The sequence below is a fragment of the Lepidochelys kempii genome, chromosome 1, assembly GCF_965140285.1.
Source record: "Lepidochelys kempii isolate rLepKem1 chromosome 1, rLepKem1.hap1, whole genome shotgun sequence".
NCBI classification, from domain to species: Eukaryota; Metazoa; Chordata; order Testudines; family Cheloniidae; genus Lepidochelys; species Lepidochelys kempii.
This window is the reverse complement of record NC_136380.1, coordinates 194,476,155-194,499,153: the sequence shown is the minus strand read 5'-3', so window position 1 is coordinate 194,499,153 and position 22,999 is coordinate 194,476,155. Positions and strand designations below refer to the sequence as shown.

At 40.4% G+C, this 22,999-nt stretch overlaps 1 protein-coding gene across 8 annotated transcripts in view; it reads left to right on the top strand.

Annotated features, from left to right (window-relative positions):
* The window catches only part of BBX (BBX high mobility group box domain containing), a 199,704-nt gene that overhangs the window by 108,330 nt on the left and 68,375 nt on the right, over positions 1–22,999 (top strand). For all 8 annotated transcript variants that reach the window (XM_073306538.1, XM_073306507.1, XM_073306528.1 and 5 more), the window contains 4 exons: positions 1,242–1,412; positions 3,532–3,774; positions 12,910–13,108; positions 19,047–19,114. In XM_073306538.1, the coding sequence (XP_073162639.1) occupies positions 1,251–1,412; positions 3,532–3,774; positions 12,910–13,108; positions 19,047–19,114 (672 nt within the window). In that variant the 5' untranslated portion in view covers positions 1,242–1,250. The remainder of the gene's footprint in view (positions 1–1,241; positions 1,413–3,531; positions 3,775–12,909; positions 13,109–19,046; positions 19,115–22,999) is intronic.

Below are 22,999 nucleotides of genomic sequence, written 5' to 3'. Positions count from 1 at the left end.
TTAATATATTACATGAACTATTGTGCCCTATTTATAAAGCTTGACTTCAAAAATTAGATTTTTTTCCCCCTGATGCTTTTTTTATATAGAAAAGCAGCCTTTAACTTCAAGGTTTTGGTAGCGGATCATAGACACAGTGTATTTATTTTCATATAAATGTTTTAAGAGATTATAATAAATTTAGGCTTTAACGTATTACATTCAGACTTCATTTTAAACAGGTGTATTTTTCAAAAAGAAAAACTTATTATTTAAATTATGAAATAAAAATCCAATTTAATTTAAAATAAAATCTGATTTAAAAAAAAAATCATTGATTTGTATCCAGTATGCATGGAGGGATATTATGCCTTATTTCAAGATATGGCTGGTTATCAGATCTTGTAAGCAGCACCTTAAATTGGATGTTAACATGCAATAATTATGAATTTCAATAAGACAGATCTGAGACACTTAATATGAAATACAAATATGCAAGAGTGATGGATGAATATGATCTGTACTGTGTGGGTATGCACTTCATTCTTTCAGGGGTTTTTGTATTGTGTAAATGTTCATGTAGACAAGCACTTTGAAAATGTTTTTGGTGTAATTGCTTCTTCTTGTTTGCTTCAAATTCATAATTCATCCCTTTAGGACTGGGAGTCAGATTTCTCTATTGCACTTGTTAATGGCACTGGGGAAATCCTGGCTCATGGTGTCACAGGATTAAAAATCATCATTGCTAAATATAAATGCATGATTTGCAGATGTGTGGCTGGCGAGATGTTCTGGTGCTAAAAGGAGGGATTTCCTGGCTTGACAAAATATGAAATACTGCAGTAGACACAGGCTTTGGAGAAGCTTGAAGCCTCTTGCTCACTCACTTAGCTGGTGAAGTGTGAATACTTTGAACTGTAGATTGGGCAAGAGTGTGTTTGAGAGAGCTAGATAGGGCTAGTGTCCCAATTATTACGTAGTCATAATCTGGATGTCACAGGTTGATCTGGTAGCTTGAAGGGAGTGTTAAGACAAGAAAGGATTCATCCACAGCGAGCTCACATAATGCCATATTAATAACTTATTAAATTAAATGTCCATATATAGTGTTGTCAAAAAATTGAGAATCTTGTATTTGATAAACCTCTGAATTGGGTATTAGTTTGTTCAGCTCTTAACAGGATGATCCTTTATGCTTAACATGCATAAGTGATCTGCCTGAATTTGGTAAGATGACTTTTGTGGCTGTTTTTGCATGGCAGGTCACAGTAATGAAAGGCAGTAATCGGAATAAGGATCATTCAACAGAAGGAGAGGGAACTGGGAAACGACCAAAGAGAAAGTGTCTTCAGTGGCATCCACTACTTGCAAAGAAAATCCTTGACTTTTCTGAAGAGGAGGAGGAAGAAGAGGAAGAAGAAGATATCGATAAGGTAGACTCCCTTCCAAAAGATAAGCCCTTAGTATTACTACATTAGTGTTGAGAGGAAGTTCAATAAAGATCTTTGAGTGGATCATTGAGAGTCAGGAGCATGGCTGATAAAATGATAACTTTCTTGGGGTTGGAGGGAAAAACAACATTAGTTAGAAACGTGACATATTTGAGGATATTTTATGGGTTTTGGATTTTGGGCTAGCACTCATTTTCTCCTTTTATTAAACTGTGAGGAAACAAAAAAACATCAGAGTGGATTTATAGTAGCTTGAGGAAACTTAAAATTTCAGTGTATATATTTAATTATTCAAATTAAGATGTTTACCAGAGGTATAGTCAAGGTAACTCAACAGGATTAAAATGAACAACCAAGATTGAATTTATTACTGCACCTGTGAATTGCAGTGTCTGGCCTTACAGAAACTGATACTGTTTTAAAGGCCAAATTCAGCTCTTAGTTGATTTTATAATCTGAAATAACTCCATATTCATTTACACAAGTGTAACTTAGAGAGTTTGACCATAAATTGTTGACGATGGGCCAAATTCTGTTTTTGTATATTTTTCTTCCACCATGAATATAGCCAGTGAAAAGAAATGGAAGTCTGCCTTTGCAGAGATATAGGGATACTCGGCAAATAATTTTACAGTTTTTAAAGTTTCATTCATGTCTTTTAAAAATATGATACACCTCTCCATTTTACACTTATTCTGTAACAAAGATGCTGGCAAAAACTTTTGAATTGAATGTGGTATATCTTATGGCCTGGACTTCACAAGATGCCTTAAATCTATTGCACTCCTTTAAAAAAAGGAGTTTAGTACAGAGACAATGATATCCATGGTTTAATATCTCCTTCAGGTGATGGAGTCAGTGAGATGCCGCATTAACTTTGTTAGATCTGTCAACACCTTTTGCTACTGTTGCCCACAAAATTTGACTCTTCTGGGATATTATGGGCACAGATGGGATGGTGTTTCATCGGTTTACTACTTTGTCTTTGGCATTGTTCACAGACCCTGGCCTCAGTTTTGTTTCCCAAGGGGCGTAGCATCCCAAGGGACACAGCATGTGGAGTCCCACAAGTTTACAGTTCGTCCTGGTTGATGAAGGATGGGTTGGGAAGACAGGAGAGATCATGATCCGCAGTGTCCCCAAGATGCAGTTAATATTCAGATCCGCATCGCCTTGATGTCTGATAGAGTTGTGTTGTGGGGGACGAGGTTGGGAGCAAACTGGCTTAGGCCAAACATGGATAAGACAGAGTGATGCAGATGGGTAGGGAGAAGTAACTAGAGAAATGCACTGAGGCTGTGAGGGTGAGTTCTGATGGAGGTGTTACCTCACCTTTGCGGATACAGTTTATATTGGCAGCATCATATTTGCTCCACAACTTTTCTGTACTATAAAATGGGCTTCCATGTTATACAATAGTACTATTATATCTATCGTTGCTCCAGTGGCTTTGACTTGTCTTCTGTGAGGTGGGTCTTGCCACAGGGACTCTTACATCTGTGAGCTCAAGGCTGAATTGCTACAGTGGTGTTCCAGCTGGGGTTACCCTCTGAAAAGCATTCGGCAACTTTTTAGTTATTGTACGGAGTGGTGCAGCAACACAGCTTTTGAGTGGGGAAAGAGTTGCTGGGACTACATAGCACCAGTCCTCTGTGCTAGCTAACTGTTCATTTCCAGTGGCCGTTCACATTGTTGGTTGCAAGCTACATGGTCCAGGCTAAGTTAACTAAGATGTCCTTTCTCCATTGTTGCATTGTGACAGTTATGTAATGGGTTGCTCTTGCTTTCAGTGCCTGAGGTTGAACTCTCTAGGCTGGTGGCAGAGAATGGCCCTCACCTGTTCCCTCTCTTAATTTTAGCTCAAGTATGGCAAGAGAGTTTCAGAGTGAAACTTTGGCTTGAACAAGCTTTTTACTGACCTCTGCTTAGGTACAAGACATTGGCAGATTTACTGTAGACATATTTTGGGAAGGGCATGTGTGTATCATTGTTTTAGTTATATATATATATGCATGCACAAATTTTAATATAATGGGTGATGCTTATCCATGTTTTATTGACTGACTTATTTTTTTTAACATTTCTCTTTTGGTGCTAATAGGTCCAACTTCTTGGGACTGAAGGTCTAGAGCACGATGCTGATGAAACCGAAGATGATGAATCCTCAGAGCAGCGAGCCCGCAGGCCAATGAACGCATTTCTCTTATTTTGCAAACGTCATCGCTCCCTTGTGCGGCAGGAACACCCCCGTCTGGACAATCGTGGTGCTACCAAGATATTGGCAGATTGGTGGGCTGTTCTAGACCCGAAAGAAAAGCAAAAATACACTGACATGGCCAAGGAGGTATGTACTGTTCCAGTTGTATGTGGTTGTCAACAGAATTTCTGCTGTAAATGTCTTATCTTCTGTGCATTATAATGTCTTAGTATTTAACATGATGATATAAATGTGTCACAGTACATAGTATATCAGAAATTCTCTGAAGTGCCATTTTCTAAAGTAAGACTGTGTGCCCTGTGGTTTTGTACAATGCTTTCATTTTAAGGTTGCTGGTGTGTGTTACTGTCACTAATGCTTGTTTTATTTTGAATCAGAGTGCAAGGGAAGCAGTGTGTTTGTATCCAAACTATCCTGTCCTTGGTAATCTTCTGGATGCAATGGACATAGAGCTCATGGTACAGCATTCGTATGATGCTAGCCTGTAAATGGCATGTTGTCCGCCCAGAAAGGCGTGGCAGGCATGTGCCCAAGGAAGGCATAATTAAAAGTCCATTCCATGTTAATCAACAGTACTGATAGATGGCATTATCTTGAACTGTGCATTTCCTATTGGTAATAGAGCCTGTTAAACAGTCCTTGTTGAACCCAAAATTCCAAAAACGTAGCCTGTTTTTTTCCTTTGCTAATAAAATCAGTGTTCACCAAATAGTTTGGCCAAATCATTTTTAAGCTGCCATTGGTTCATGAACTGTTCACTTTGCCTATTCACTGTTCTCTCTCTGATGTGTAACTGCTCAGGTCGCAAGTGTTGCTAAGGCGGAATCCAATCCCTGAATCAGTGAACAATAGGTCATCAAAATCCCTTATGCGGGAATCCCATGAAAAGTCCCTCATTTCATAAAATGTCTTTCATCTCACAATTTAAATGTGAGGGGGTGATGTTGGAGTGGGTTGGACTGTAGCCGGTTATATAGGATAGACTTCTTAGCCCGAAACAGAAGATAGTAATTTAGTTGTTTAACGTGGATTGTGTGGGGAACTATGGAGTTTGACATCAAACAAGGCAACTGCTGGGGCAATGAAAAAGGAGAACACTACATCTGAGCTCATAGACTATAGAATAAGCAGTAGATGGAGCCTGAGTCAGAGCTATCCTTAGGACAGTTAAAGAGACAGTTATCCATAACTGTTATGTTAAACATAACTGTTATGTTAATCCATATTATTTAGGATCATTTCTTACTGTTTCCAAACACACATGAAGTTTGGATATCTTGAGGGAGCTGTATTAGATCATATGGCTCTCTGGAGATCTACTTATTTCTGGAGCTTCTGTCTTGGGACATGTTCAGAAATAGTAAGGAAAGACAAGCACTGTACATGGCATAGACATACTTTATAAATAAAAATGTATAAAGCAGATGTAAACAATTTCTGAAGCACCCAGTACTGTTCACAGTCTGTGACGGGATACTAAGTTAGATGAACTATGGGTTTGTTTCTGTTACTGAAGTTCCTAATTTATTCTGCATTCCCACTTTAAATTAGGCAGTGCTTTTAAAAATTAAGAAAAGTCAATGAATAGATATGATACATATATTGGAAAGAGGAAAATTTTGTACTCTTTTTTTTCAAAATAAGTAAATCTAATCTTTCTTTCTTTCTCTTGCTGAAAGAAACTTTTATTTAGTAAGGGTTGGGAGGGGAATAATTGCATAACTCATGAGAAGTGACAGATCTGGAACTATTAATCATACTATTATATGTCACTGTTCCTGTAATGATTTAGTTTTTCTTGGCTTTAAGAACACATTGTGCATTTGCTATAGAAGAGAAACAATATATCCAAGGGAGTTCAGATCATTAAAATGAGCTCCAAGAATGTGTAGAAGATATAAAGCGTATAATTTTTATTCTTCAAACAGTTTTGCAGTACAACAATAATAATTAGCAACAATAGTCTACAACTGAATTGTCTTTAGTACCTCTTCATAATCAGACTCACACTGTAAAATAAACATAATCAACTGAAACCTCATTTTGAATATTATTAGTTCATATTATTTAGTGCTTGGTTTGTTGTGGGGATTCTCAAGTGGGGTAACACAAATCGTGTTAAGTGTTGTTTGCCTTTTCCTAAAGACAGGCAATTTACAGGCTAGCAGGTGGCGACCTATAAGAGGAAAGAATAAAATTACATTCATATTGCAATTTTTTGGTCTAATTATGAAGCCATCTAAACTAACTGACACGTTTCAGAAAATTATGATTTGAAATAGATCATAAAAAGCTTTTCACTGTGGTGGTATTCCACCATTGCTGTCATCGGATCTCAAGATTTTTACTGCAAATGGTTAAAGCTTTCAAAATTGGATGCCAAAAGTTAGGCATCTAAATAAGTGTTCTGAATTTCCTCAGATGTGCTGAGCACCCAGCAATTCTCATGGACTTCAGCAATTTTGAAAATTGGGTCATTTATATAGGTACCTAAACATGAACTTAGAAGCCTAGCTATACGCACCAAGGCCAGATTTTCAATGGTGTTCAGGCACTTAAAGGTACAGATAGGCTCCTAATGGGATTTTCAAAAGCTCTTAAGCGGACTGAGTGCCTAACTCTCATTGCCTTTCTATGGGAATTACGTGTCTAACTCACTGAGGCACCTAGTGGGAGTTTCAAAAGTAGCTATCTGAACCTTTAGGTTCCTAAGTTCCTAAGTACCTTTGAAAATCTGGCCCCCGGTTTTAAAAATCTTAGCCAACAATGCTGAGAGTACATGGAATTTTTGTTAGTTTAAAACATGGAAGTTAGTGGAAGTTCTGCTATTGTCTTCAGTAGGAGCGACGGCAGGCTTTTGATTTGTATCCTGTAACCATTGTAGGTCAGCTTCAACTTAAACTATAAAACTTTTATTGCACAAGGGCAAAAGCTCAATAGCTGCTAAATACTTCTGGCAGAACCACATGTGCTCGCTGCCATTTATTAGCATTATAGTTTAGAGTGAAAGAGCCATTTTCTCCTCAGTAAAGGTAGTCTTTATTCCCCAGTCACTTGAATTGTACATAAATATGTGTGTCTATTTTAATTACCCAAATGCACGAAAGGGATCGAGTTCACCTCTTAAGAATGCCTCCCCACTGCTCCCTTCATATTTGGGCTAGAATTTTTCAAATAGCTTTTTGTAAAAAACGGAAAGGGCTGTAGTGCTAAAGTGCTTGTTGGAAAACAGTTGGTTTTAAAATATTTCTTTGAATCCACAATATCTGGGCCAGCAGAATTGTTTGGCCTCTTTCCTGTGGTGAACAGCCTGATGAATGCAGACTGTTGCCACTCAGCAACAAAGTTGAGCACTTCTCACTGTGAGGACTCTTTCAGCTATTTCACAGACAAGCTCAGACTCAGACCTTGTTTTGCGGCTGCTTTGGAAGCAGCATCAAAATGAGAAGAGACAAATAATATGCCTCCACCTGTGGAGTTTTGCTAGATATGCTTGGAGAGGTGTGGACCGTGACATACATGTAAACTATGTCCTTCACGGTGTTGCCAACACTCTTGGTGGTTTTTTGGAAAGCCCAAGCTCCTGGATTCATTCCTGGTGGTTTGTGAGAATATTACTTTTAAAAAAGAGAGAGAGAGTGTGTGCGTGTGTATGTGTGTTAAATTTCTAGCATTCATGTTTTCAGAGGAAAGCTGGAAACCATAATATACACATTGTGAAGAGAGTGGTCACTTTGGATGGGCTATTACCAGCAGGAGAGTGAGTTTGTGGGGCGGGGGGGGGGGGGCGGAGGGTGAGAAAACCTGGATTTGTGCTGGAAATGGCCCAACTTGATGATCACTTTAGATAAGCTGTTACCAGCAGGACAGTGGGGTGGGAGGGGGTATTGTTTCATGGTCTCTGTGTGTATATAGTGTCTTCTGCAGTTTCCACGGTATGCATCCGATGAAGTGAGCTGTAGCTCACGAAAGCTCATGCTCAAATAAATTGGTTAGTCTCTAAGGTGCCACAAGTACTCCTTTTATATTTTCATCAGTAGATCTCAAAGCCCGTCCCAATATTTTGATCCTCACTGTAAGGTAGAGAAGTGCTATTATCCCTATTTTGCAGATGGGGAACTAAGGCACAGAGAGGCTAAGTGACATGCCCAAGTTCACTCAGGAAGTCCATGGTGAAGCAGTGAATTAAACCCAGGTTTCCCACGTGCCAGGCCAGCACCTTAACCACTGGACCATCCATCTTCCCAAAAACACAAATTTTGAAGGCTCAAATCCTAGATCCTACTTGGCCTCCTAAATCATTGTGAATAGTTAAAAAAGGATGGTAATTGAGCAATAGCCCGGAGTTCTGTAATACATAAATCCGAGTAGGTGATGTATTATAACCCTGTGGGGTGATATACTTTAGTGCTATTGGGGGTTCTGTGCTTTTAACTGTGTGAGCAGGAAAACTGATTCATGAGTGGGTTTGATGTTCTAACAATAGAAAGTAAAGCTGTTTCTTTGTGTGTGTGTGTGTGTGTTTCTTCCCTTGATGATGCTATTTTCATGTTGTGCCCATTCACTAGTAAAATGAACGCTTCAAGTGGAATTAAAAAAAAATAAGTAGGAGGTGCCACACTCTCTTTAATTTTCCAATCTAATACATGTAGCCCGTTCAAGATATACAGAGAGATTATGTGGTTCAGCAGCACATACAAATTATTTATAGGAAAGCCTACAAATAAATAAAAATAGAACTTCACACATTGTATCCACATAGTATTTTTGTTTTTCTGAGGTGAATCATCCATATCCATGCTCCAATCTGGAGGCGGACAGTGACAGTTGACAGATTAAGATGGAAATGAAAGTACAAGAAGCACACATGCAATGATAATACTGCCACAAGACAAAGGGTTTTGCAGTTCACATGGATATTGATCTGGGAAAAAACTGGAGTAGCTCTGTTAGAGGATGTGGTTTTCAAAACATTTATTACCTGTTTCCATCCGTAGCCAAAGAATTTATTTTCTTTAGTTTTGTTTGTATGCAATATTTTTTAAAGGGAATTCAGTGCTTTCGCTTTTGTGCAAAAGGTGGTTGGACTGATGTCACATGAATGAATGGAGCACGTGGTACTGCGCTGGAAACGTCCCTAGCTATCCTGCCAGCACGCATCAAATAGAATTTAGGGTGAGGATAGTTTAGGCTTCATGCCCATTTAATCATTGGCCTCTGCCAATAGTCAGCTAATACATTTGAAGTTATCATACCTCATTCCCATGCCAGGAATAGATAGCACTAATTTGGTAGCCTCCCACAGAACTGGGCTTTCTAAACCCATCGGAGTTGTGCTGATAAGCGTTGGGCAGCCTGAATCACAAACAGAAAGGCGTTCTACCACTGCAAGAATTAGGCCTCAGGCTTGCTATTTTGGCAAGTCCTGTTACCTTGGCCTAAGAATGTCCAAATAAATGTTTCTGACTCTCACAAGGCATCCAGTCGTAATCAGTGTACAGCCTTTTCGGTGCTCTGAGGATGTATTATCACACAACTCTCAACAGCCACCAGCAATAATCCAAAGATTAACTTTTTGCCATTCATTGTATGACACTCAGCATGAGCTTCACAGGCAGATTCCTGTATAAAAAGAGTAACCACTAATTTCTCCATATTCCCCTACAAAATTATTATACCTCAGCACATCAGTGTGCTCTCATAAATGCAATACTTAATTGTATGCTCTAAGGGGCATCCTTCTCCATCTCTCTTGACCCCCAAATTCTCTAAATCACTGCCATATTGCTTAATATGTAGTTTTACTACTTAAAAGGTACCAGTTATGGACAATGTATTTATTTTGGACCTCCCTTTCTCCTCTCACATACCAATCTGGTATTTCTTGACTGATAAATGCAAACTCCAGACTGACATGACATCCGAACAATGCTTAGCAAATTCCTACTTGCCTTTTTACGTCAGCACCTGTTCATGGAGCCCAGTCTCTGTTGCCAGCTCCATTGACTGTTCTCCAGTAAAGTGCGTTCCTCAAATGAAATATACCCCTTTTCCCCTGCCATCTTTTTGGTTTTCCCATTTCTAGTGATGTCTGTGAATGAGAAAACTCAGTCACTAAAAAGAACACATTAAAGTGCACTGCGAAGCAATACAATATATATATATGCTCCTTGATGACACAGCCTCAAACTTTATTCAAAGAAGTTATTTTCCTATGTGTATTTTACATGTTGTTCTGTGTTCATCTCCTGTTTTTTACTGAAGGATCGTGGCAAGATATTTGGAGTGTATGTCATTTGCGGGTAGAACCTGAGCTGAGTGGCATCATTATCACCATTCAAATCAACTTTCTGTTTTGCCAGGGTTTGCCAGAGGGAACTGAAGATCTGATATTGTTAATTGTTTTTATTTAAAAACAAAAACACTAGGAGGGGAAAGGCCTCTTGGAAAAAGTTTGATGCTTTCTTTCCATATCACAATGGAGTTTTTTGTAAATGCAAGTCTTTTGCCTTGCAGTGCACCTTTAAACATGTTGGCAGTGTGTTCATTATGCAGGGCACATTACTCTGAACCTCCCATACGTCACATTACGATGGTAAAAAATCGTCTTCTGAAAGTGATGTTTTTAAAAAAAAATCAACTAACGAATTTTGATAATGGGTAGGGCTGTCACAAGATTAATAAAATTAATCATGATTAATTTTCTGTTAATAATAGAATACCAATTTAAATTTATTATAAATATTTTGGATGTTTTTCTACATTTTCAAATATATTAATTTTAATTACAATGCAGAATACGAAGTGTAACGTGCACACTTTATATTATTATTTTTATTACAAATATTTGCACTGTAAAAAAAGATAAACAATCTACAAGTCGAAGCATGAAGGGTCATATAAAGGTTTAGCATATCTGGCACATAAATACTCTGCAATGCTGGCTACAACAGTGCCATGCGAATGCCTGTTCTCACTTTCAGGTGACTTAAATAAGAAGCTGGCAGTATTATCTCCTGTAAATGTAAACAAACTTGTTTGTCTTAACGGCAAAGAGTCCTGTGGCACCTTATAGACTAACAGACACATTGGAGCATAAACTTTCGTGGGTAAATACCCACTTCATCAGATGCATTTAGCGGAAATTTCCAGAGGCAGGTAGTCAAAGCGGTCGGTTGGTATAGGGTGGTGTTAACGTGACCTTCACTTATTTGCACCGTGGTGTCTAGGACCGTGTAGATTGGTCCAGGCTGAGATTGATGGTGGTGTCTGAAGCTGTTGAAATCGTGGTGGGATTCTTCCAGAGTTTCCTTCCCATGGGTCCAGATGATGAGGATGTCGTCAATGTAGCGTAGGTAGAGAAGGGGCATGAGTGGACAAGAGCTGAGGAAGCGTTGTTCCAGGTCAACCATAAAAATGTTGGCATACTGTGGGGCCATGCGGGTGCCCATAATGGTGCCACTATTTGGAGGTATATATTGTCACCAAATTTGAAATAATTGTGCATGAGGATAAAGTCACAGAGCTCAGCAACCAGTTGTGCTGTGGCATCATCACGGATACTATTCCTGACAGCTTGTATTCCATCTGTGTGTGGAATGTTTGTTTAGAGAGCCTCTACATCCATGGTGGCTAGGATGGTGTTTTCTGGAAGATCACCAATGCATTGTAGTTTTCTCAGGAAATCAGTGGTGTCACGGAGATAGCTGGGAGTGCTGGTGGCATAGGGTCTGAGTAGAGAGTCCACATATCTGGACAGTCCTTCAGTGAGAGTACCAATGCCCAAGATGATGGGGCATCCAGGATTTCTGGGTTTGTGGATCTTGGGTAGTAGATAGAATAGCTCTATACCGAAAACCCACCGACCGCTGTGCCTACCTGCCTCTGGAAATTTCCACTACGTGCATCTGACGAAGTGGGTATTCACCCACAAAAGCTTATGCTCCAATACGTCTGTTAGTCTATAAGGTGCCACAGGACTCTTTGCCGCTTTTACAGATCCAGACTAACACGGCTACCCCTCTAATACTTGTTTGTCTTAGCGATTAGTGAACAAAAAGTAGGACTGAGTGGACTAGTAGGCTCTAAAGTTTGACATTGTTTTTTGTTTCTGAGTGCAGTTATGTAAAAAAATAATTCTACATTTGTAAGTTGCAATTTCATTAAAAAAAGAGCACTACAGTACTCGTATGATGTGAATTGAAAATTCTTTCTTTTGTTTTTACAGTACAAATATTTGTAATAAAAAATAATAAAAGTGAGCACTGTACACTTTCTATTCTGTGTTGTAATTGAAATGAATATATTTGAAAGTATAGAAAAACATCCAAAAATATTCATAATAAATTTAAATTGGTTTTTCTATTATTATTTAACAGTACGATTAAAACTGTGATGAATCGCCAATAATTTTTTTAATCAAGTTCATTTGTTTTCAGTTAATTGCTTGAGTTAACTGCAATTAATTGACAGCCCTAATAATAAGACCAAAAAGTAGTTTTAGTATAAAAACATTATTGTCAGATGTTATGGACTGAATAAAGCATCTTCTAATCCAGACTCCATTAGAGCCAGAATTTTCTTCAAGCTACATAGACTGGTTAGCCTCTCCTGCCATCGGGTGCTAGGAATGTATCCAAACAATTTGGACGCATGCTTTGTGTGTTCAAGGCCATAGAAAGGTTTCAAACAGCCACAGTGCTTTCTAATGCTAAAGATCGCTATGCATGGTGGTAAATTCTGATTATGAACTCAGAGCAAAGTATCAGATGCACTGTCACAGAAAATGAGACAGTATCTGTAAGTAACAGTTTATTTTCTCACAAATATACCTGGCCTTGAAAAGAATATAACTAAAACATTGTAAAAGACAAAGTTGTCGTCTTCCCCTGCCCTCCAACCCCCAAAAAGTGTATGCGGAGCAAGGAGCCATGCAATCTTGTCACACTTATCTCCAAAGTGGTTTATTTTCCAGCTACTGATAACCAGTAAGGATGGGAAAATCTCTGCTATTTTTAAATCCTGCTGTTTAATAACTTCATCTTGTTAGGTTTGGCTTGGTGGTCAGAGTGAACTCAAAGCACAGGTTTAGAGATGTGACTAAGACCTTTGATGAAACTCCACAGTTAAGAGTATAAAAGACTATATGCTGAATTGAACACTCTAGTGAATGGGGTGCTCTCCCATTGTCCTGTAAATATCCTATTGCCATGTCTGATTTGAATATTTTCCTTACCGCTTATTTTTTCCTTTCCTGTCTAGTACAAAGATGCATTTATGAAGGCAAATCCTGGCTACAAGTGGTGCCCTACAACAAACAAACCTGTGAAAACCCAGTCATCCACTGTTACAAACAGGAAAAAGCTATGGGCCTTCCCGCCAGAATCTGCAAAAGATTTACCAAGTCCCAAGAAAGTGGCAAAGACTGAAGAAATGCCTCAGCTGAACTTTGGAATGGCAGGTGAGCTTTATGTCCTTGTTTCCTGTGAGTATTGTCGCTGTCACTGATGACGTTAAGAGAGTCTATCCTGAAAGACAATAAGACTAGCTTTCTCCATTCCAAGCCTATTATAATTCCATGTTCTCCATTCCATGTTACAATTATAGACCCTAATTCAGGTAAGCGCCTCTATTTAGGACCACACTGAAGCCTGTGTTCAGGTGCTATGTAGTGTTTTGAATAGAGATGGACTTAAGCACAAGCTCTATCATAAATCAGGGCCAGAGATCTGACATCTAAAAGTGGGGCAGGCTTTGGTCTGGATCCAAATTTTGCAGTTCTGGACCACCATCAGTTAATTAGAACTAGATCTTTTCACTATAAATCAAAAAATTATACTATTGATTGTATGCATTTTCTTTCTGTAATTTCATGTGGCACCGTGCAATGTTTATCAATCTCACGTACACAGAAATGATACACTGGTAACTACTAAAAAAAAACTTGAGGTTTTTAACAAGCAGAGTGGTCAGAACTTTCAGGATCAGGTCTTTGATTAATACAGGCGCTAATGTGCTTGAGTATTGGCAACTTCAAAACCTAAAACTGGCACAAACTGGATTTAGTGGGGACAAAACAAGCTCTTTTTCCCCTCCCTCACTTGTTTTTAAAGACAACATTTACACAGGATGTTACAAAAACTTTCAAACTTGTTTAGGCTGTGCTGTGTGTGTGACAGAAAAGACAAGCTCTCTGCCCTGGAGAGCTTACAGACAAAGGGGTAGGGGAAATTTGTGTGTGGGATGGGATTGAAAGGATAAAAAGCTTGTATCCATTTTTGCCCAACCCAATGGTATGAAAGTTCCCATAATGAAATTGCTCCTCAGCATGAAGGAAGTGTGAAATGTAGTTCAAAATGAAGTTTGTCATGCTTCAAAGTTATATAATTTGTGATGCTTGTTATTTGGGAGCCCAGCATCAGATACTGTAAATCCCTTCATTCCATTCTGCTTTTAACATCAGAAGAATAACATTAACCATCTTTAAATGTTCTTGAGATTACGTGATCAGCAGCTCGCATGGCTTATTCCTCCTGAGTGAAACCACCTCCCCTCTGTACACAATAAACCCCTACAGTGTCCTTTAGTATAAACAGAGCTGTAAAGCAACCCAGAAAAATTAAGGCTAGGAATTTAAAATAAAGCTAGTCAATCTCTGCAGATGGAGTTAAAACTGGGCAACAAAACAATCAGTAGATTTCTGGCAAGATCTGATACACTGAATGAAAAGGATCCACCATCTTCCCTAGAGTAAACAACAGTCATCTATAAGCAGTAATAGGAAGGCTTTTCAAATCCCAGTCCTAATGCTGCAATTAATTATGCCCATGCTTACCTCTGCTCATGTGAGCAGGCTACTTGTGTGAATAAAGTTAAGAATAGATTTGTTTAGTAGAAATGAATGAAGTAAATATATCCAAAACAACACAGTTGGGTGACAGGGGAATCTGAATAGTGCATTAATGCTCCCAGATGTGCTGAGTTCGAGTTCCAGGCCAGTGCCTTAGCCACCAGACCTCCCTCCTTTTGTAAAGAGCACAGTGTTTTTATGTTGTCTAGGAATAGTGTACTTCAGTCTGTGGGTCACATATTAAGTTGGTAGGGTTTCTGCTCCTGCCGTGTCACAGTTGCACCCCACTAGTGAAAAGCAGATGTTCCACCGGTACAAAAGTAGTCTGTGAAAGTACTACGTGCTCACAGTGGAGAAGTTCATCACTGAATCATGAAAGGCCTCAGTGTTGCTATACCAACTGGAAAACCTTGTGTCAACTCTGTACCAGTTGAGCCTTGCTCAATTCCTCTTTCTCCAATCTTACAAAAACTCATTCATGTCTAATTGCTGCCCCCATGATTGCCAGCTTTGAAATCCGTATGGATTACTGCTAGAAAACCAGACAGTAGCTGAACATAGGAAGAAGTGAAAAGCAAAGGACAGTTATTCTTTAAACCACTGGTACTCCATTAATAACATGCATCTTCAAGACACGTTGCATCTCTAGAACTAGGAAAGTGCGTGGTGTAAAGACATCCCACACTGCCAATTTCATTTGACATGTTTATGTTTTCTTTGCTTTTATGTTCAATAATATTAGGAAAACAAATATAGAGGGGAAAATCCTTGTTGCCTTTTATGAGTTGTCCCATTGGTGTTAATAAGAGTTACCAATGCAAGTATGGCACAAAATTTGTCGTGGTTTTTAAGAAGGTACTCTCTATACAAGAAACATCCTTTTTTCCCCCAGTATTGTTGACCAATTATTAAGTCAGGTATATATCTGACACTGACATTAGGCTTCTATGTATCCAATGTCACTAGCAGTGTCTTTTTTATTTATATATTTATTTATTTATTCTTAAAGCAAAATAGAAATTGTAATGAAGTGTTACTAAAAGATGTCTGACCTGGGGTACCTTATAGGTAGGGCACTAACAAATTCCTGGTCCATTTTGGTCAATTTCACGGTCATAGGATTTTAAAAATAATAAATTTCATTATTTCATCTATTTAGGAGTTGGGGGGGGTCACAAGGTTATGGGGGGAGCGTGATGCTACCCTTATTTCTGCGCTGCTGCTGATGACAGCACTGCCTTCAGAGCTGGGCAGCTGGAGAGTGGCGGCTACTAGCCAGGAGCCCAGCTCTGCAGGCAGAGCTGCCGTCAGCAGCAGCGCAGAAGTAAGAATGGCATGGCATGATATTTTCACCCTAACTTCTGCGCTGCTGCCTGCAGAACTTGGCCCTCAGTCAGCAGCGGCCACTGTCCGGCCGCCCAGCTCTGAAGGCAGCATGGAAGTAAGGATGACAATACCGTGACACCCCCCTCCCCTAAAATAAGCTTGTAACCCCAGTACAACTCCATTCTGGGTCAGGACCCCCAGTTTGAGAAACGCTGGTCTACCCCTGTGAAATCTATATAGTATAGGGTAAAAGCACACAAAAGACCAGATTTCACAGGGGGGAGACCAGATTTCACAGTCCATGACGTGTTTTTCATGGCCATGAATTTGATAGGGCCCTACTTGTATAAGGCATAAGGCAAAGCTTAAATGCGTTCAGTAGGCAGACATTCTGTACGATGTCTCGCTTGCATGGACATTTCTTGCAGTGTTCCGTCTCATTATAATCCAGTACTAGTAAAAGCCATTATTTGCAAACAAAGTGATACTCGTGTTGTTAGCTTTAGCAAGAAAGAAAGCTATAGTTAAGGTCACAAATCAACCTCCATTATACTATTAACATATTCTTTTCTGAATAAAGCTGATAATGAGAGAGATATCTCTTTATTATTGTTGAATACCTGTAAATAATTTTAAAATAGCATTTACCATATTAAACTATTTATCTTTCTTAATTTGTTCTTCGAGCCCTCAGTAACACTCAAGCACAAGAGGGTATCAACATAATGCAGTGTGTTATCACACAAATCTTATTTGTCCCTTTTATTATTTTATCTTGCAATCTGAAACCTTGGTAGCAGCATTTTTGTCCTCCTCAAGAGCAGCTATCCAACCTCCAGCTCTCTGTTTCAGCTGCAGCACGACTATTCTTTAGTTGCTTGAGCACCAAATTAAACTTTCACTTTCCACTAAGCTGTCATTTTTTCTCCTTTTGATTTTTATTTTTAAATACATGGTTTCAGTGTCTGTTGCAACTACAGTAACACTTCAAAATAAAACCCTTAATCTTACCCTATAATTAAGAAGGTGCTCATTTAAAAGGAAGAGAAACAAGACCTTCTTCTGGAAAAGAAAATGCTTGGAAATAGGGAAAGGGTTTGGACCAGGCTATCGCGCACATAGTTATTCTGTATTTGAAGGATGCCGTTCCCCCTCCACCCGCTGAATTGCCTCATTCCTTTGCTTTGACGTCTCCCAACTGGAAGGACAAGAACTGCTGTCTGTCAGTGCAGTTGGAATGCTCTTCTGGTGAGGAGGGCTTTCATAACTGGATAGCTTGGCCTGGCAAGACAATACTTCTGTCATGTGCCTGATTTCCCCTTCCCTCCCCTCCCTACCTTCTGCCTCCAGAGTTTTTTCTGTCCACTGTTTCTTAAAAATCCCACACCAAACCAATGTATTTCCTCTTTGAGGATTATTTTATCTTTCTTCTCAAGGCTAATACGACTTTAAACCCAAATTTGGCCCCATTAAGCTTTTTTTTTTCCCATGTGAAATGAAATGGGAAACTGAAAAAAGGCTCCTCGCATTGCTCCTTGTGGTAAGGCAGAAAATTAATTCTACACCAACCTGGTGCCTGGAGTGAGTCACTCTGGTATCAGGCAGTGTTCTTCAGTCATTGGGAGTCAGCTTGTCCTTCTTCACCCACCGACTCCATGGGTGATCTGGAGAAAATTGCTTAGCTTCTCTGAGTCTCTGTTTACTCATCTGTAAATGCAGTATAAAAATACTTAACCCTGTGAATGTAGCCGTTAAAGTTTAGAGAGGAAAAATGGTTGTGTGATTAAGACAATGGACAGGAATTTAGGAGATGTGGGCTCGATTCCGAGCTCTGCCACAGACAGCTTATGTGATCTTGGGAAAGTCACTTAATCTCTCCGTGCCTCAGGATATGTCTACAGTGCATTGTACCCCAAGGTCTGTGGGACCTGGGCTTGTGGACTCAGTGTTTTCAAGCCATTGCTTGAGCATCCATGCTGCATTGTAGATGTGGGATTAAAATTGCTAGACCCAGGACTCTCAGCCATGCTAATGCATCCCTACTGCACTATGCAGACCTTCTGACTTGGGTCTGTAACTTGAGCTCTGTCCACACTGCAGAATGTCGGGGCTTAAACCTAATACATAGCAGGACTCGGGCTCTGGCTCACCCCCCTAGAACGGTCCTAGGACCCAGGTCTTGAGTGCTTGCTGACCTGAGTCAAAGTGATTTTGATTTGTGTGTGAATGGAAGAGGGGCTTGGCCTCAAACCTGAATCAGAGGCTGGGCTGAGTGTAGATGTACCTCATCTGCAAAATGAGGATAATTATTTTCTTTCTCTCCCACTTGATCTGTCTTGTGAGTTCTTTAGGCCACAAATTGTTTTACTATGTGTTTGTACAGCACCTAGTATAACAGGGCCCTGATCTTCAATGGAGCCCCTCGGCACTACTCTAATATCAATCATTAGTTGTAATAGTAAAAAAAGGCTAGTGTTGTGAGATCCCTGAAAAAGGCACCGGGTGAGTACCTGGTGCCACTGTTCATTGCCATGTCAATTTATTGACATTTTTAAGATTTATTTATTTATTTTATTTAAGATTACTTTAACTCTACCTAATATTGTATTGGCTGGGTGACATGTGGGCAGTTTGCCCAACCAAATGCCTTGTGCTGTACTGGTGCTATGGATAAATAGAGGGCTACATTCTCCAGAGCTGTCAGCCTGGCATGCTTGAACACTAAATTCAGCTCTAGTTTAAAAATAAGTAAAAAAGCAAACATGCTTCCCTTTTGTTAAAAGGAAGCTTCATCTCTGATGCGGTCCCTCCTCTTTACTTGTTCTGTAGCTGAGGGAGGGTTACTCCCCCATTCTGAGCTTCCATTTCCATTGTAAATATTTGTGATATTAGCGCTGTTCTGCATATGTTTGGTATGAGATCATCACACTTGCCGTTTTAAAGATATCCATCACTGTAGTGCTTGGAACCTGTGGCAGTAAAATTGTAATTCCCCACAAAGAGGAGTTAAGCACACAAATCCAATCAAATCCCTCAAACAGCTTTGAATGTCTATCCCAGAGGGTATGTAGAAATGGTTATTTGTGATTCTCTTGGGCTGGCTTTGTGGCATCTTGCTTTGGAGCATCTGTGACAAGTAGCCTTTTGAGGTTTTTCAGTGCACACAGTAAGTTCTTTCAGCTTGCAGATGAATCACCTTAATATTTCTTTTACTCTTGAACAGATCCTACGCAGATGGGAGGCCTGAGTATGCTGCTTTTAGCAGGGGAACATGCCCTGACTGCACAAGAGGTAAGTAACTATTTCTCCTCCCTTGTCCCCAACGAATCAGTTAGCAGGAGTGCTTAAGAGAAATATTTATAGGTATTATTATATTAATGTAGTATACATCTTAGCCAACATTTGATGGCACCCATGTTTGAGCAGCATGGCTTGACTCTCCTCAGACCATTGAACACGCTTTAGGCCTAATTTTGATGCGTCTTCTGTACTGTGGCAATATAATTCCACTGACTGACTGCAGTGATATGAGACCTCTTATATCTCCCCATTAAGATGTTGTTGTTGTCAAAAACAGAAGTACTGGAATGTAATGATTCTGTTAGACCATGGATTGCAAGCCCTTCAGGGAAGGGACCATCTTGGCCTGTCTGTTTGTATAGTGCCTGGCACAACTCAGCACCTTTCCTGACCTAGGCCTTTGAGATCTACAGCAATGTAAATATTTAATAATAATAATACAACTACATTGGTCATATGTAAATTTTGATCTTGAAAGGGCTGCAAGTGCTAGCATACGTTCAAGGTATTATAGTCTATTCCTGTTAGTTAGGGCTCTGTGTTATGCACAGCAGGTTTAAATGCTTTGTAGTCATTTCACTATATTACAAACATTTTGCACTTACGTAGGACTTCAGTAAATAAAAAATGTTTTTCCATTTCTCTACAGGTTTCAGGAGGTTGGTTGTTATTTAGGGTACATTTGAGGGCCCAAATCGTGCATTTGGTGGCTCAAATAGGCCCAACATGGGTGGTATTATAATGAGTATTGTATATCATGAGTGAGATTTTTGATGCCCAGATTTGAACATGTGGACCTGTGGCATAAATTCCTATTCTAAAACGTACATAAAATTATGTTTGGCCACAGAACAGAGAAAATATTTTTAACCGAAAGCTGAAAATAGTAACAATACAGATATGGTTTGTATAGATGCAAAAATTAGAAAATATTTGAAATTTATTGCTCCTTGACATATCTGCCAAGATCCAAGTTAAGGATAGGACAAGTATGTTTAGGGAGTGGAACTCTTGAGCTGTTTTAGATATTAGCACTCTGAGGTACTGTTGTAGAGAAAACACCTGCGAAACTTTGTTTGGAATTAGGGTTTTCTGTAAGTGAAAGAGAAAGTGCTGTTTGGTTACTTTGTGCTAAAGTATAAATGTCTCGTAAGTGTCAAGCCTATAAATGTGGCCTTTTGGATTTGGGACTTATAACTATTTTTACTGGGGCGGATGCGAGGGGGAAGATTTTTTTTAAAGATGGAGCCTGGTTTTTAAGCACCCACAATTCCTACTGACATTAAATGGGAGCAGGCATGCTGTTTCACTAAAAGGACCCAAGGAACTTTGCTCTCCACTTTGGATATGAAGCGTTTTGCTGTTTATATGAAAATTGTCTCAACTAGGATGATCTCCAACGTGTTACATGTGAAATGCTCCTATGAGCACTGCAGGGTCCATCGGTGATCTGGGCTGATAGGAATACTTATGTTGGTTTCAGGATAGAAATAGCCCTCTCTTGGATTTTTTGTGCTTCACATAAGGATTTATGTGGGTTGCAAACCACACTTGTATCAGATACAGCATTTCTGAAAAGTAGGAAGCAGTGTGGCTAATAAAATATTTTTGCCTCCGGGCATCTCTGCCCCAAAATCCTTCTATCCCAGAACTGGTCAAAATGAGGGCCAGAACATGCACAAAATATATTCCAACCTTGGAAGACAAATGACTCATGCACATGCAGCCATAGAGGAAGATCCAGTAAGGAGATGGATATGCCTGTATGTGCATGGCCACACATAAAATACTGTAGGTCTTCTAAAGGTAAAATCATAAAGCAAACATTGAAGCAATTTAAGAACATTAAGTGGACACTCGCTGAAGTATACATAGCACAAATTCAGGTTGGCAACTTGTGAAAGGAGCAGTCTGTCTCCTGTAAAACCAGAACACAAGGTATCCATGTACATCACAGTAGGGAAACCAAAAAAATCTAGAGATTCTCCTCTTTCCATGAGGGCCCTAAGAAATGTAGAGGAAAAGTTCTTGTCACTTCTCAGAAATGTACACTGAGCTCAGTGGGTAAAGTGGTCTGTTAACCATTGCCAACCACTGCTATGGGCCAGAGTCTGCCCTGTGCTTCTGTTGAATACCAGCTTACTTCAGGTGCCGTCCTTCTGAAAGCAGTAAGGTGCATTTGGAGAGAGGTGCTACTCAACAAGAGTGAGGGTGTCAGAATTTGGCCCCAGGGGAGAGGCAACCACATTTAATGACACTTTCCAATAGCAAACATTACACACTTCCATATTCTGATTGCTTCAAGGATCATGTGGTTAAATGGGTGACAGCCAGAAAAACTGAGTGGCTGAGATTTTGAAAAGGGTTTAAGGGAGTTTGGTGCCCAGCAGATCTGGGATCTTTAGATCCACAACCCTTCTCTCTATCATTTTGAGCTGAGAAAGTAACTGGTAGGAGTAGAAGGCTATTATCTATGTGGGAGTGCCTCTAGAAGGAGATGGTGAGATGCACATTGCCAATGAGTAAGGCTGTGAGTTTTTGTGACAGAAGTCACAGATTCTGTGACTCTCCGTGACTTCTGCAGCGGCTGGGCTCGGGCAGCTCAGACAGCCCCTACACCAGGCGCACTGGCCACTTCTGTGGCAGTCTCAGGCCACCACCCCCTATCCCCAGCAGCAGAGTTTGGGTGTGGGAGGATGCAAGGGGTTGGGGTATGGGACAGAATGAGGTGGGCTCTGGGCGGCGCTTACCTGGGGCACTCCCTGTAAGCAGTGACATCCCCCTCACTCAGCTGCTAGGCAGAGGCGTGGCTAGGCAGCTCTGCACACTGCCTCCGCCCAGAGCACTGGCTTTGCAGCTCCCATTGGCCGGGAACTACAGCCAATAGGAGCTGTGGGGGCGGTGCCTGCAGGTGGAGGCAGCGCACAGAGCTGCCTGGACATACCTCCGCCTAGCAGCTGAGCGAGGGGGATGTCGCTGCTTCCAGGGAACCCCCCAGGTAAGCGCCGCCCAGAGGCAGCCTCACCCTATCCTGTGCCCCAACCCCCTGCATCTTCTCACGCCCAAACTCTGCTGCTGCTGCGGGGGGAGGCCCGGACCCAAGTAGGGAGCCTGCTGCCCTTCTCCCTCCCTGTCGCTGTCTCCCCTCCCACTCAGGCTCCTCTTCTCCCTCTCCCCCATAAGCTCCTGTCCCTGTCAGGAAAGAGAGTCTTCTTGCTTTCGGTTCTGTTGCCAGGCGCCTAGGCGACCCACAGCAGCCAGGAAGATCAATTGTAGAGGAAGTCCTGCTAAGTCATTACAGTCCAGAGATGCACTTACAAGGCTGTTGTGACAATTAGTTAAGATTTATAACATGGTGTGTGAGTGCTGCACTTCACCAGAATGCGCACACAGCCTTCCCCTGACTGGGAACCTAGCAGCTCCCAGGGATCAGTTATTTGGATAATTGTCCTTTGCAAAACTCTTTTAAATGCTGGCGTTTGCACTTCATCTCCAGCACAAGCAACTCGACTCTGCTTCTGAAGCAGGGGGCTGAAAGGTGGAAATCAAACTGAAGATCTCCTATTATGTAACATGAGCTCAGCGTGGGGTGTATTCACAAGAATGATCTCAGTTAACCCTTCCCAGAATCCTCTGGCGAGCGCGAGGCATAGCAGTATCATCGCTGTTGGTGTGTTTGGCCAAGGGTCCATGGTATGAAAACCCCACCCACGACAGTAAACAGACCCTGGGATTTAGGAACAAGTGTAGCTATTGAGACAGTAATATGGATTAAAATACTTCATTTTGCTATTTATTAAATCTAAAGTAAAGGAGTGGGAGATCACTAGTTCTATTAGTAAGAACATACGTTTCTTGAGGATTAACAGGGATATA